The sequence below is a fragment of the Trichomycterus rosablanca genome, chromosome 23 (assembly GCF_030014385.1).
Source record: "Trichomycterus rosablanca isolate fTriRos1 chromosome 23, fTriRos1.hap1, whole genome shotgun sequence".
NCBI classification, from domain to species: Eukaryota; Metazoa; Chordata; class Actinopteri; order Siluriformes; family Trichomycteridae; genus Trichomycterus; species Trichomycterus rosablanca.
Genome location: NC_086010.1, coordinates 13,400,269 through 13,415,002, shown reverse-complemented (window position 1 = coordinate 13,415,002; position 14,734 = coordinate 13,400,269). Strand labels below are relative to the sequence as shown.

General features: G+C 36.9%; 1 protein-coding gene across 3 annotated transcripts in view; it reads right to left on the bottom strand.

The window, feature by feature from the left end:
- Positions 1–6,833: 6,833 nt before the first annotated feature.
- Positions 6,834–14,734, bottom strand: part of pign (phosphatidylinositol glycan anchor biosynthesis, class N) — a 35,021-nt gene continuing 27,120 nt past the window's right edge. For all 3 annotated transcript variants that reach the window (XM_062985795.1, XM_062985797.1, XM_062985798.1), the window contains 5 exons: positions 9,548–9,623; positions 9,285–9,358; positions 7,962–8,004; positions 7,822–7,874; positions 6,834–7,272 (listed from right to left, as the gene is read on the bottom strand). In XM_062985795.1, coding sequence (XP_062841865.1) covers positions 7,149–7,272; positions 7,822–7,874; positions 7,962–8,004; positions 9,285–9,358; positions 9,548–9,623 — 370 coding nt within the window. In that variant the 3' untranslated portion in view covers positions 6,834–7,148. The remainder of the gene's footprint in view (positions 7,273–7,821; positions 7,875–7,961; positions 8,005–9,284; positions 9,359–9,547; positions 9,624–14,734) is intronic.

Here is a 14,734-nt window from a genome sequence, read left to right as displayed (position 1 = left end):
TGTGCATTTTTGGTTTGCACACCCTCAGACAATTTGTTGCACTTATATTTCTCTACGCTCAGTGTGGTATGTGCAGTCAAAAAGATCACATTCCTTTGTCTAAACTGGTCTCAATAAACATTAAATTAAATTAAACAAAATTAAATAAACATTTTAAAAAATAGTTTTTAGAAACGTTGACCTCATCTTCTTTGCTTTAAATAGCCTTTAAGCATTAAACTCTGGAGTGGTCCGGGTCTTTTCGGTGGAGTTTGCATCTCCCCATTTTTGTGTGGGTTTCTTCTTGGTGCTCCAGTATTCTCCCACAGTTCATAAACATGCAGTCGGGTTAATTGGAGCTCATAAAGTCCACCTAGGTATGAGTGTGTGTGTGTGTGTGTGTGTGTGTCTGCCCTGTGATAGACCGCCAAATTGTAAGGGTTGTGTACCCACTGCAACCCATGGTAGGATAAAGCGGTGGTAAAACAGACTATAAATTAAGTATATGGGCAGTGATAGCTCAGTGGTTAAGGTACTGGACTAGTAAACAGAAGGTTGCCGGTTCAAACCCCGCCACCACCAAGTTACCACTGTTGGGTCCCTGAGCAAGGCCCTTAACCCTCAATTGCTCATCGTGTTCCGCTCATTGTGTAAGTCGCTTTGGATAAAAGCGTCTGCTAAATGCTGTAAATGTATATGTAAACTTTTGACTTTAGCTGTATTTGTAAGAGATGACTAAATATTTAGCAATTAGTGACAGATTATTGGCTTCCACAATAAGTGCATCTGTGATTTGTTAATTGTCTTAAAACTACATTTAACAAACACAAGTAAAAAGAAAATATGTCCAGTGTTTTCACTGCTTAACTTTTTTGTATTTTAAAATTTTATGCCTGCAACAAAAGTTGGGACTGAGGCAAAATAAGCATTGGTGAATTGGTAACAGGTCATAGAATCATGACTGGGTATAAAAAAAGGATCCAAAGACTCAGTCTGTAAAAGCAATTTTGAGCCGTGCCTTACCACTGTGTTTTCAACATCATATGAGAATTGTAGATCAGTTTAAAAAAAACATTTTTCCAGTGTAAATATTTTAGGTCTTTCACCATTTACTTAATATCTTTATAATATTGTAAAAAGATTCAGGGAATTTGGAGAAAAAACTCAGTTCTTGTAAGACAAGAATGGAAACCACTACTAAATGGGTGTGACCTTTGAACCTTTAGACAACACTGTGTAAGAAACCGTCATGCTACTGTGAAAAATATAGTCACATGGGCTCAGGAGTACTTCAGAAAACCATTGACACCTAACACAACCTGTCACTACATCATGAAACACAACCTAAAACGACTAAGAACACAAACTGAAACTATAACAAAAAGAAAACACCACTAATCTCCGTCAACTGTCAAGGTGACATCTTTTGAGCACTGATGACTGTTGAGCTACTGAAGTTTCATATCAAGCAAAAACAGAGAAAATTCTTACAAAACTGCAAGTTAGTGTCCACAGTTCCCAAACCATTAGAAAATCCACATTATGAATATAAACCCACAAAATTTATGAATCCACATTCATAAAAAAAAAAGATGATACAGTGGTGTTCAAAAAAATAGCAGTCCAACACCATTAACCTGATAAATCACTGTTGTAAGTAGAAAATATATTTCTACATTGCAAATAATTCACTTGAAAGTGTAGTAGAGTAATGAAAACAAAACAAACCCAACAATTAGGACATGCATGCCGCTCATTCTGAGTAATCGAAGCATTGATTGAAAGGGGTTTGTTCAAAATAACAGCAGTAAGGAGTTCAATTGGTGAAGTCACTCATTCTGCAGAAGAACGGGTGTCCATTTTGGCCCTTATTTAAGGTAGGAGGGAGCAAATGTTGCACAGGTTGGTCATAGCGCATTTCCTTCTGAAATATTGGGTAAAAAGGATTGTTCCAGATATTGTTCTGATGAACAGCGTACTTTGATTAAAAAGTTGATTGTAGAGGGAAAAACATACAGAGAAGTGCAGCAAATTATTGGCTGCTCAGCTAAAATGATCTCAAATGCCTTGAAGTGAAAACCAAAACCTGAAAGATGCGGAGGGAAGTGTGGAACTACTGTTCAAAAGGATCAAAGAATAGCCAAAATGGCAAATACTCAGCCAATGATCACCTCCAGATTGATCAAGGAACATCTGAAGTTACCAGTGAGTACAGAAGATGATTAGGTGAAGCCAATTTACCAACAAGAACTCCTTGCAAAGTTCCGTTGTTAAGAAAAAGACATGTCCTGAATGGGTTCACATTTGCCAAGGAACACATTGACTGGTCCAAAGAGAAATGGCTCAACATTTGTGGACTGGTGAAAGCAAAATTTTTCTTTTTTGGTCTAGTGGCCGTAGACAGTATGTCAGACGACCCCCTGAGCACTGAATTCAAGCCAAAGTTCACTGTGAAGACAGTAAAGCATGGTGGTACAAAATGATGATATGGGGATGTTTTTCATACCATGGTGTTACGCCTATTTATCACATACGAGGGATCATGGATCAGTTTAAATATATCAGAATACTTGAGATCATGTTGCCTTATGTCGAAGAAGAAATGTCCTTAAAATGGGTGTTTCAACATGACAATGACCCAAAACATCTTGGTTACAGACAAACAAGATTGAGGTAATAAAGTGACCAGCCCAATCCCATAGAGAACTTGTGGGCTGACGTCTGAAACGCGTTTTTTTGAGGCAAAACCCAAAAATGCAGAAGAACTGCTGAATTTAGTCTAATCATCCTGGACTGGAATACCTGTTCAGATGTGGCAGAAGTTGGTCGACTCCATGCAACACAGATCTCGGAAACAATTGTTATGCCACTAAATATTAGTTCAGTAATTTAAAGTAAAGTAAAACCTCAAACATTTTTAGTTTATACATACATTTTTATAGAGTTTTTAAAGAAAAATGCTGGCACTGCTATTTTTTTGAACAGCCTAATATTCATTTTTCTTAATTTTCTGTAAAGGATTAACACAAACTGGCTAAATTTTGTTAATGTTTTGATTTAGAATTGAAAGTGTAGTATTTTCAGTGCATTTGCATTTATGGAAATAAAAGTTATAATGATTTTGTGCTTTATTCACTTTTTTAAATCACTGCTATTTTTTTGAACACCACTGTAGAACACGGCAAACACATCTGTGTCCTAACTTTTTCGGGAGCGTTTTGCAGGCAACAAATTCAAAATATGTTTTTATTTACAAAATACAATGTGGTTGATCAGTGAAAATATTGCAAATCTTTGAACTTTTGTTATTCAAATAAAGATTCAAGACAGTTAACAAATTACAGATTCTTCTTTTTTACACTATGTTTCATTTTAATGTTTTACCACCACTTTATTCTGGTCAGAGTTGTTGTGGGTCCAGTTTCCCCAGAATCACAGTGCACAATGTGGTAACACACCCCAGACAGGATGCTAATCTATTGTGGGGCCTATCATGCCGTCATACAATAATCTGTCACTAATGGCTAAATATTTAGTCATATCTTTCGAATACAGCTTAAGTCAAACGTTTACATATACTTCCAATTATAGTCTGTTTTACTGCCGCTTTGTCCCACTAAGGGTCACAGTGGGTACAATACACAGGGCGAAAGGCAGGAAACACCCTGTACCTGTGCATCACAGGGTAGACACACACACACACACACACACACAAACACACACACACACAAACAAGGTGGACTTTATGAGCTCCAGTCAACCCGACTGAGTGTTTTTGGACTGTGGGAGAATACCAGAGCACCAGGATGAAACCCACACAGATGCAGATGCAAACTCCACAGAAAAGACCTGGACCAGGTAATTACCAACTGACAAACAACTCAACAAAGTTATTTGTTGTTGGGATACAGCTACTTCAATTTTAAGAAATGTTTTAAGATCATTTTTTTTAAATAAAATCCTGTGAGAAGGTTCTGTACAAACTAACCAGACATCTTGGACCTAATAATATCTTGCAAAATTCATGCAAAGTGTGTAGTCATTTCCACCCTATGTGCTGTGGTTAAGCTACTCGCACTTTACAGAAGCACACACCACATTTTATACAATTCTATTTATTTCACTATGCTAGTAATTATTTTCTAAACCAACCTATTTTAGCAGATTCACAATACAAATGCAATAATTCTGGTTATCAAATGTAGTAAAATTTAGATATTTACCATTATCAATACAGAAGCTGGGGTGAATAAACAGCACAAGAGGAAGTAGAACTACGAGCTGGTCTCTCAGTCCCATCTTCACTTGCATAAGGAACTGCAATGCTGCCAGCAAGTGCAGATGTAAGCAAATGAATGAGGTGGAAGTGTCTAAGAACAGTTATTGCTTGTCATTCAAGCACAAACTTTTTTTTCACATCCTTTATAGCGTTGGATTCAAATCATGCTGTAATTATTGCAGAGATAAACCACAACAATTTAATTTAGTGCAATGATTATTTAAAATAAAAGTTGGGTAATACTACATACTCTAGAGTGGATATGAAAAAAACCTTTACACCTCTGTTACAATGCCAGGTTTTTGTAATGTAAAAATGAGATGAAGATTAATCATGTAGTACTTTTTCTACCTTAAATTAAATTTAAAAAACAAAATGAAACTTTTAGGAGGGAAACAAATCACAATAATGTGGATGCATAAAAATGCACACCCTTAAACTAATACTTGAAACATTGTATTCTTTTTCTCCTTTTGTGTAGGAGCCTATCAGCATGGAACAATCTTTGCCCACTGTCCCTTGCATCTTCTGTGCACAGTCCTCTTCAGGTCACAACACAAATTTTCACTTGGATTCAAGTCTGGGCTCTCACTGGGCTATTCCAAAAATTTGGTCTACTTCTTGTAAAAGCCATTTTGTTGTTCTTGTACTGAAAAGTGAAATTCTTGACTTAGTTGGAACTGTTCATAATTGCCTCCTCCTCGACTGAATCCCCAGTTACAGCTAAAGAAAAACCGACCCAAAGCATAATGCTTCAGTTTCATGTAATTTAATATCCTTCTTAAATACTTGTTTTCAAATAGATGTTTGGTATATTTCTGCAAAGTATATTAAATTACTGTTTATGTGTGTGTGTGTGTGTGTGTGTGTGTGTGTGTGAAGTTTATCAGTGAAAAAAACCCACTGGAAAACCTTTCTTTCTACTTTTGTCAGTTAAATAAAGATACATTTTCTACTTTTGTCAGTTAAATAAAGATACATTTTCAAATCAAATATTCTTTTTTGTTGCATTTCACAAAATGTTTAAACTTTTCTGGAAATAGACTTTGTTCACATTTAGAGTATTGTTAAGTATTGCTGACCTCTGCCATTGGCATTCTGGCTGCATCTCACATTGAATACAATTGTAATACAGTGTGTTTAAGTATCAGTGCGTTTTAATGCACTATTAAGTGCCTTAATTCATGGTTAGAGACAAAACTACCAAGATATGAGTTTAATAAGGTTAAAAGCTACTTCTCCACTATTTTTTGTTGCAAATGCAAAAAAACGTTGCACTATACATTTTTTAAGACAGGCAATGTTGTGCATATATTTGTTAAATGCAGTATAAAAGCAATTATTGTCATGTAGGCAGAGGAAAAGGATGTGGGAAATACCAGTGAAGTAAAACAATTCAAACTAAGTGAGCTGAAGTACATAACCAAAAGTGTTCAGTGGACCATCACACAAATTAATTGCAATAAAGACTAATAGACTTTAAAGCCTATCCATATATTTTGGTTAAATTGTAAACTGTATGTGAAACGCTTTAGCATACACAAGTAAATATATTTTACACATCGTGGAGTAATAAAATAAAAGTGGTAAATAAAGGCAAAAGACTTTTTATTGGAAACAAATCCAAATTTCAAATTTGGAATTTCCACCTTTCCATAAATATATTCATATACATGTCATATTAAAATGACAATTTTTCTTCTGATCTTAAAATCATTACTAATAAACAATAAAGTAGTATCATACTATAACTTATTGATTTTTTTTATTATAAACAATATGAACCCCGAGGCATGAACCACCAATAATTTGAATCATATTAGTGAAACAACTACATTATATGCACCAATTTAAAATAACCCTTTTACCAATACATTACAAAATACAATTTAAAGAGACATGTCATATACTTAACATAATACATATAATCAAACACTTTATCCTCACCATAGACTACTTTGACACTAATTTATTTTATACAGAGTATTCAAACCAATGTGCACTTTATTGTGTAGTGGCCAGATCTGGACTGGGGACACTGTAAAAACATGTTTTATAGTTTTGTTAAAAAAAAAAACTACTAATTGTCATCAGATGCCTTCTCTCTGCTTTTAATCATCCTTCAGATGTGTCCAGAACTCAAGTAAAGTCCATCAGTAGCAAGTTGAGTTGATTGCACATAGTTTGGAAAGGTACACTCCTGGTTCTATAAGGGCCCACAACTGACACTGAACTGTCAGCACAGAAACCAAGCTACAAATTTCAAGTAATCACCTATGGATATATTGCTATCAAATTGTGGCAATGTTCAGAAATTTTGGATGTGGAGTCTCTCTGGTCTTTTCAGCCTCACAAAATACTTAGACAGTGGATTGACTAGTCTAAAACTCCACATGCCTTGCATTAAGTGTTCCTGGGTGTCTCCACACCCACTGCAACCTTGAACATGATCAAGAGGTCACTGAAAATGAATAATTTTTTTTTCTTTATGTGCTTGACAACTGGAACACATCTGTTCCTATGACAAAACCAGTAAAAAAAATAACATGTTAAAAAAAAGTCCAGTTTAACTGCATTTGTCCTTGATCTGAAACATATTTATGTATCAAATTCATACAAATAGATAAAACACTAATATCTTTCTGTAGGATTTAAAATGTTTTTTCCCCCAGAGTACAGCAGGTCAACTGCTCTTTCAAGTAAAGTTTCCATGACCAGCACTTGCATCCCAACCCCTCATTTGCTTAAAACTTGAGTCAATTTCCAATGGTTACAGCTGTAGACAACAAGTTTACCACTGCTCTCACAAATTTGTCAAGTTAGTCTGGTTTTTGTTTTGTAACGCTAAATATACAGTAAAAAAAATTTTACTGCTTCAGTAAATCAGTCCTTATTTAAAGTGCACTTTCACATTTTGACCGAACAGAATTCTCTTGGAGGTGAGGATGTGTGTCAACACACTTAGCAGCATCAGGAAGATGGTCATGGACATGACAATCACGTAGTGACTAATGCTGGAAACAATGCAACAAAAAATGTTAGATAATATCTTTACACAGTTCTTTTAATAAAAAACATTGATAAAACTATTAAATATAAACTATGGACATATATAGCATACATTTCATTAAGAGGGACCATTTGTAAAAGTGGGACATAGGCTTTTCAGATATATTTTCATTCTTAAAAGCAAATTTTCCCTAAGCATAGAAATAGTCAATTTCAAATCCAGGATTGCTAGTGGTGTCTAACCATGGGGTCACAAATTATACGTTTTAGAAAAATCAATAAACCTTCTAAATTACAATGTAAAAATGCCATTTTTAAAAAGATTGTGCCCCCAAAGCAATTTATGGACATCAAGTTGTATTTGTAAAGCCTGAAATGATAAATATCATTGCTTAATGAACTAGCTGAAAATGTTCTCAACATTTTCTGATGTAAATAGGCATTAAAGAAGTTTAATCTTAAGTATTATGTAAAATTATGCAACATCCTAGTAAGATTAAAATATTGTGTTATTACAAATGTGTCCAACTATTAATGTTTAGCCTAGAACAAACCTTGTTCCTATGTCAAGCCAACTTCCATAGTCTTTAACCAGAAAAAAGAAGTGCTAGAAAAGGAAAGAAATCTATTTAGTGCTTAAGGTTTTAATTTAAAGGACAGAATGCTAATGTTATTTTCTCTCTTCTGAACCTACCAGTGCCATTAAATCAGAGATGACCAGCACGATGAGAAAAAGGCTGAAACAAAAATAAATAAACAAATAAAAAGATATAAATAAACATAAGAATTAACAAAGTGATACAGGTACTGACATGCTCAAAAATGTGTTACAGTTGGTTTCTTCTCTATAGAGAGGATGATTTTCCAGACCAAACAATCTTAATCGTTAAGCACCTTCACAATTGACAACTGAACCAACAATGAGCTACCTTGACGGATAACATCCATGTTTTACTAACACCTTAAAAATAGCATTTTTGACCTTTAAGGAAAAAAAGAAAAAACCCGTCAGGGACTGAATTAATTTTTAAGATACTTTGTAACAGATGCTCCATCCTATCTTTTTCAAAAAGGTCACTCCTGGTTGAATAAAGTGAAGATCTAAGTAAAAAATAGATGTGTTATACTGTTTATATATGAGCTCCAGATCTATAAAACTGCTACATCATCATAGGCTGCACATATTAATTAATGCCTAGTTCACGCAACATGACTTCCGCCCTGATTTTCGTTCGCCGACCAGTCGGCGCTAGATTTGCCGGCTCAGGAGTAACTCGGTGTTCGCTTGGCGATCGAAACTCGGCTCTCAATCGCTATGTGTGAACAACTCGATTGAATTTCTATTATGTCCGATATCTGAATCTGAGTTGCCCGTCTGGCAATGAGTGCTATGTCGAACAGCCAATGAGACCGCAAGATACGGGGGTAAGGGGAAACACAGGGGAGGCATTGTAAAAAGGTGGTACAGGGGCATAATATAGTTTATATCAGAATACATTGGCACACACACAGGTTTTACAGTATTTCTGACCTTATTGTTCTCTACAAAACATCAACGTTGTATTGCAAAAAAATATTTATTAACCTCCAACTCATTATAGAACAATCCATGCCAAAGCCACTCAGATTCATTTATTTTTTTCTCCTTGATTTTACACTGCACATCAGCACACAAACTTTGATCGCTTGCTACTTGATGACGTGCATTTTTGGACGTGGTATCATTAAATCTTTCGCCAGTTCTCGCGTTTGTTTTCGTGACAAAACATAGTTTGGGAGACCAGAGAAGCTCGCCTGCGATTCCAGTTCGTGATAGATCGGGTAGTGTGAAACCCCCTATTGCCGATCAGTCGTGTAGTGTGAAATACACACCGACTTGAAACACTCCTGATTACAGGAGATCCAGTTGTGTAGTGTGAACTGAACAGCTACCTGACGACTTGGAAAGTCATGTAGTGTGAACTTGGCATAAGAGCGGCAGAAAATCAGGAAGAATATTAAATCAGAATCTGTGTACCTTCGTGAGGAAAGCCGCGTTGACACTTGAACACTTTCAAATGTGCACATAACTATTATGAATGGGATCAGAACCTGAAAAACAAGCAATGTGGGAATTGTTTAAAAAATTGAAACGTGTCCAAGTTCATTACAAAGTACTGCTTTTTGTTTCTCACAGTAACCCCAAAGAAAACTTGTCCAAAAATGCAGACTCACAATTTTTTGGACAAAGTTATTCTTAGACTTTGATCTTTGTGAGATGTGTATGTGTATGTCTAGTACCTTCCACATTAAGAGGCCACCCATTAAGAACGGATTGAAGACTGTTAGAAAGCAGTATACAGAGGCTGGGTCAAAACTGTACATTAAAAAAAAAAAAATTTTTAACCGTTACGTATTTATTTTATATTCCATACACACACATACACACAGAGTGATTGATTGATTGATTGATTATATATATATGAGAGAGAGAGAGAGAGAGAGAGAGAGAGAGACTGTTGGGTCCCTGAGCAAGGCCCTTAACCCTCAATTGCTCATCGTGTTCCGCTCATTGTGTAAGTCGCTTTGGATAAAAGCGTCTGCTAAATGCTAAAAATGTAAATATATATACATACATATATACACACAGTCATGCCAAAAAGTTAGGACGCCCCATGAGAACCTTTGTCTTTTTGAAAATATTTAAACATATGAACATTTGAGCTTCAATTAAACAGTATTGAGAGATGGAGCTTATACCATTAAACAAAAAAACTGAAAAAATACTTTGAAACAAGTTGTAAAATGTAATGAACAAAAATGGATTGTGAGGAAAAAGTTAGGACACCTTATGTCTAATAGCTGGTGTTTCCCCCTTTGGCTGAAATAACCTCAATTAGACATTTCCTATAACCATCTACTAGTCTCTGACATTGACTGGGAGAAAGTTTTTCCCACTCCTCCATGCAGAATTTCTTCAGCTCTGTGAGGTTTGAGGGGTTTCTTGCATGCACAGCCCATTTCAAATCACCCCACAGCATCTCAATATGATTAAGATCCGGGCTTTGACTTGGCCATTCCAGAACTCTCCATTTCTTTCTTTTGAGCCATTCCTTGATGGATTTACAACTTGTGTTTAAAAGTAATTGTAAATTTTTGTTTAATGATATAAGCTTAATCTCTCAGTTTTCATGGGGTGTCCTAACTTTTTCACATGACTGTATATATATTGTTTTTTTTGTTTTTTTTTGAACACCACTATATATACACAGTGAAGAAAATAAGTATTTGATCCCCTGCTGATTTTGTAAGTTTACCCCCTTACAAAGACTTGAACAGTCTATAATTTTTATGGAAGGTTTATTTTAACAGAGAGAGACAGAATATCAACAAAAAATCCAGAAAAACTAACATTAAATAAAGGTTATAAATTAATTTTTATTTAATTAAGGGAAATAAGTATTTGATCCCCTACCAACCAGCAAGAATTCTGACCCCCACAGACCGGTTATGTGCCCATGAGGCACACATATTAGTCCTGTCCCTGTATAAAAGACACCTGTCACAGAATCAGTTTCTTCCATTCAAATCTCTCGACCACCATGGGCATGACCAAAGAGCTATCAAAGGACATCAGGGACAAGACTGTAGACCTGCACAAGGCTGGAATGGGCTACAAGACCATCAGCAAGAAGCTTGGTGAGAAAGAAACCACTGTTGGGTCATATCCAGCATATCTCTGCTCCCAGCTCCCTTGAGATCATTGACAAGCTCCTCCCGTGTAATTCTGGGCTGACCTCACCTTTCTCAGAATCATTCTTACCCCACAAGGTGAGATCTTGCATGGAGCTCCAGAGCGAGGGTGATTGACTGTGATCTTGTATTTCTTCCATTTTCGAATTATCGTGACAACAGTGGTCTCTTTCTCACCAAGCTTCTTGCTGATGGTCTTGTAGCCCATCCCAGCCTTGTGCAGGTCTACAATCTTGTCCCTGACGTCCTTTGATAGCTCTTTGGTCTTGCCCTTGGCAGTCGAGTGATTTGAATGGAAGAAACTGATTCTGTGACAGGTGTCTTTTATACAGGGACAGGACTAATTTGTGTGCCTCATGGGCACATAAACGGTCTGTGGGGGTCAGAATTCTTGCTGGTTGGTAGGGGATCAAATACTTATTTCCCTTAATTAAATACAAATTAATTTATAACCTTTATTTTCTGGATTTTTTGTTGATAGTCTCCCTCTGTTAAAATAAACCTTCCATAAAAATTATAGACTGTTCAAGTCTTTATAAAGGGGTAAACTTACAAAATCAGCAGGGGATCAAATACTTATTTTCCCCACTGTATATACAGTATATATATATATATATATATATATATATATATATATATATACAGTGTATCACAAAAGTGAGTACACCCCTCACATTTCTGCAGATATTTAAGTATATCTTTTCATGGGACAACACTGACAAAATGACACTTTGACACAATGAAAAGTAGTCTGTGTGCAGCTTATATAACAGTGTAAATTTATTCTTCCCTCAAAATAACTCAATATACAGCCATTAATGTCTAAACCACCGGCAACAAAAGTGAGTACACCCCTTAGTGAAAGTTCCTAAAGTGTCAATATTTTGTGTGGCCACCATTATTTCCCAGAACTGCCTTAACTCTCCTGGGCATGGAGTTTACCAGAGCTTCACAGGTTGCCACTGGAATGCTTTTCCACTCCTCCATGACGACATCACGGAGCTGGCGGATATTCGAGACTTTGCGCTCCTCCACCTCCCGCTTGAGGATGCCCCAAAGATGTTCTATTGGGTTTAGGTCTGGAGACATGCTTGGTTAGTCCATCACCTTTACCCTCAGCCTCTTCAATAAAGCAGTGGTCGTCTTAGAGGTGTGTTTGGGGTCATTATCATGCTGGAACACTGCCCTGCGACGCAGTTTCCGGAGGGAGGGGATCATGCTCTGCTTCAGTATTTCACAGTACATATTGGAGTTCATGTGTCCCTCAATGAAATGTAACTCCCCAACACCTGCTGCACTCATGCAGCCCCAGACCATGGCATTCCCACCACCATGCTTGACTGTAGGCATGACACACTTATCTTTGTACTCCTCACCTGATTGCCGCCACACATGCTTGAGACCATCTGAACCAAACAAATTAATCTTGGTCTCATCAGACCATAGGACATCGTTCCAGTAATCCAAGTCCTTTGTTGACATGTCTTCAGCAAACTGTTTGCGGGCTTTCTTGTGTAGAGACTTCAGAAGAGGCTTCCTTCTGGGGTGACAGCCATGCAGACCAATTTGATGTAGTGTGCGGCGTATGGTCTGAGCACTGACAGGCTGACCGCCCACCTTTTCAATCTCTGCAGCAATGCTGACAGCACTCCTGCGCCTATCTTTCAAAGACAGCAGTTGGATGTGACGCTGAGCACGTGCACTCAGCTTCTTTGGACGACCAACGCGAGGTCTGTTCTGAGTGGACCCTGCTCTTTTAAAACGCTGGATGATCTTGGCCACTGTGCTGCAGCTCAGTTTCAGGGTGTTGGCAATCTTCTTGTAGCCTTGGCCATCTTCATGTAGCGCAACAATTCGTCTTTTAAGATCCTCAGAGAGTTCTTTGCCATGAGGTGCCATGTTGGAACTTTCAGTGACCAGTATGAGAGAGTGTGAGAGCTGTACTACACACCTGCTCCCTATGCACACCTGAGACCTAGTAACACTAACAAATCACATGACATTTTGGAGGGAAAATGACAAGCAGTGCTCAATTTGGACATTTATGGGTGTAGTCTCTTAGGGGTGTACTCACTTTTGTTGCCGGTGGTTTAGACATTAATGGCTGTATATTGAGTTATTTTGAGGCAAGAATAAATTTACACTGTTATATAAGCTGCACACAGACTACTTTTCATTGTGTCAAAGTGTCATTTTGTCAGTGTTGTCCCATGAAAAGATATACTTAAATATCTGCAGAAATGTGAGGGGTGTACTCACTTTTGTGATACACTGTACATACAGTGGTGTCCAAAAAAATAGCAGTCACACATCATTAAAAAAAAGCGATAGCAAAACATTTACTTGAAAGTGTAGTAGAGTAATGAAAACGAAACAAACCCAACAATTAACACATGCATGCTGCTCTAAGTAATCGAAACATTGATTGAAAGGGGCTTGTTCAAAATAATAGCAGTGAGAAGTTCAATTGGTGACGGCATTCTGCAGAAGAACGGGTGTAAATTTTGGCCCTTATTTAAGGTAGGAGGGTGGCAAATGTTGCACATGTTGGTCATAGCGCATTTCCTTCTGAAATACTGGGTAAAATGGGTTGTTCCAGACATTTTTCTGATGAACAGCATACTCTGATTAAAAAGTTGTTTGTAGAGGGAAAAACACAGAGAAGACATGTCCTGAATGGGTTAAAATTTGCCAAGGAACACATTAATTGTTCTTTTTGGGTCTAGTAGCCGTAGACAGTATGTCAGACGACCCCCGAGCACTAAATTCAAGCCAAAGTACACTGTGAAGACAGTAAAGCATGGTGGTACAAAATGATGATATATATCAGAATACTTGAGATCATCATGTTGCCCTATGTCGAAAAAAAATGTCCTTAAAATGGGTGTTTCAACATGACAATGACCCAAAACATCTTGGTTACAGACAAACAAGATTGAGGTAATCAATCCCATAGAGAACTGGTGGGCTGATATCTAAAACATGTTTATTTGAGGCAAAACTGAAAATTGCAGAAGAACTGTGGAATGTAGTCTAATCATCCTGGACTGGAATACCTGTTCAGAGAAGTTGGTCAACTCCATGCAACACAGATCTCGAAAACAATTGTTATGCCACTAAATATTAGTTCAGTAATTCAAAGTAAAGTGAAACCTCAAACATTTTGTTCAGTTTATACTTTTTCTGAGTTTTTAAAGAAAAATGCTGGCACTGCTATTTTTTTGAACAGCCTAATATTCATTTTTCTTAACTTTCTGTAAAGGAATAACACAAACTGGCTAAATTTTGTTAATGTTTTGATTTATAATTTAAGTTTAGTATAGTAGTGTAGTATTTTCAGTGCATTTGCATTTATGCAAATAAAAGTTATTAAACGATTTTGCGCTTTATTCACTTTTTAAAAATCACTGCTATTTTTTTGAACACCACTGTATATATATAATTACTGATCTGTTTCTCTGCATGCTTTGTTACCCCCCTTTCATGCTGTTCTTCAATGGTCAGGACTCTACCAGGACCACCCCAGATCAGGTATTATTTGGGTGGTGGATCATTCTCAGCACTGCAGTGATACTGACATGGTGGTGGTGTGTTAGTGTGTGTTGTGCTGGTATGAGTGGCAGCAGTGCTGATGGAGTTTTTAAACATCTCACTGTCACTGCTGGACTGAGAATAGTCCACCAACCAAAGATATCCAGCCAACAACACCCATGGGCAGCATCATGTGACTACAGA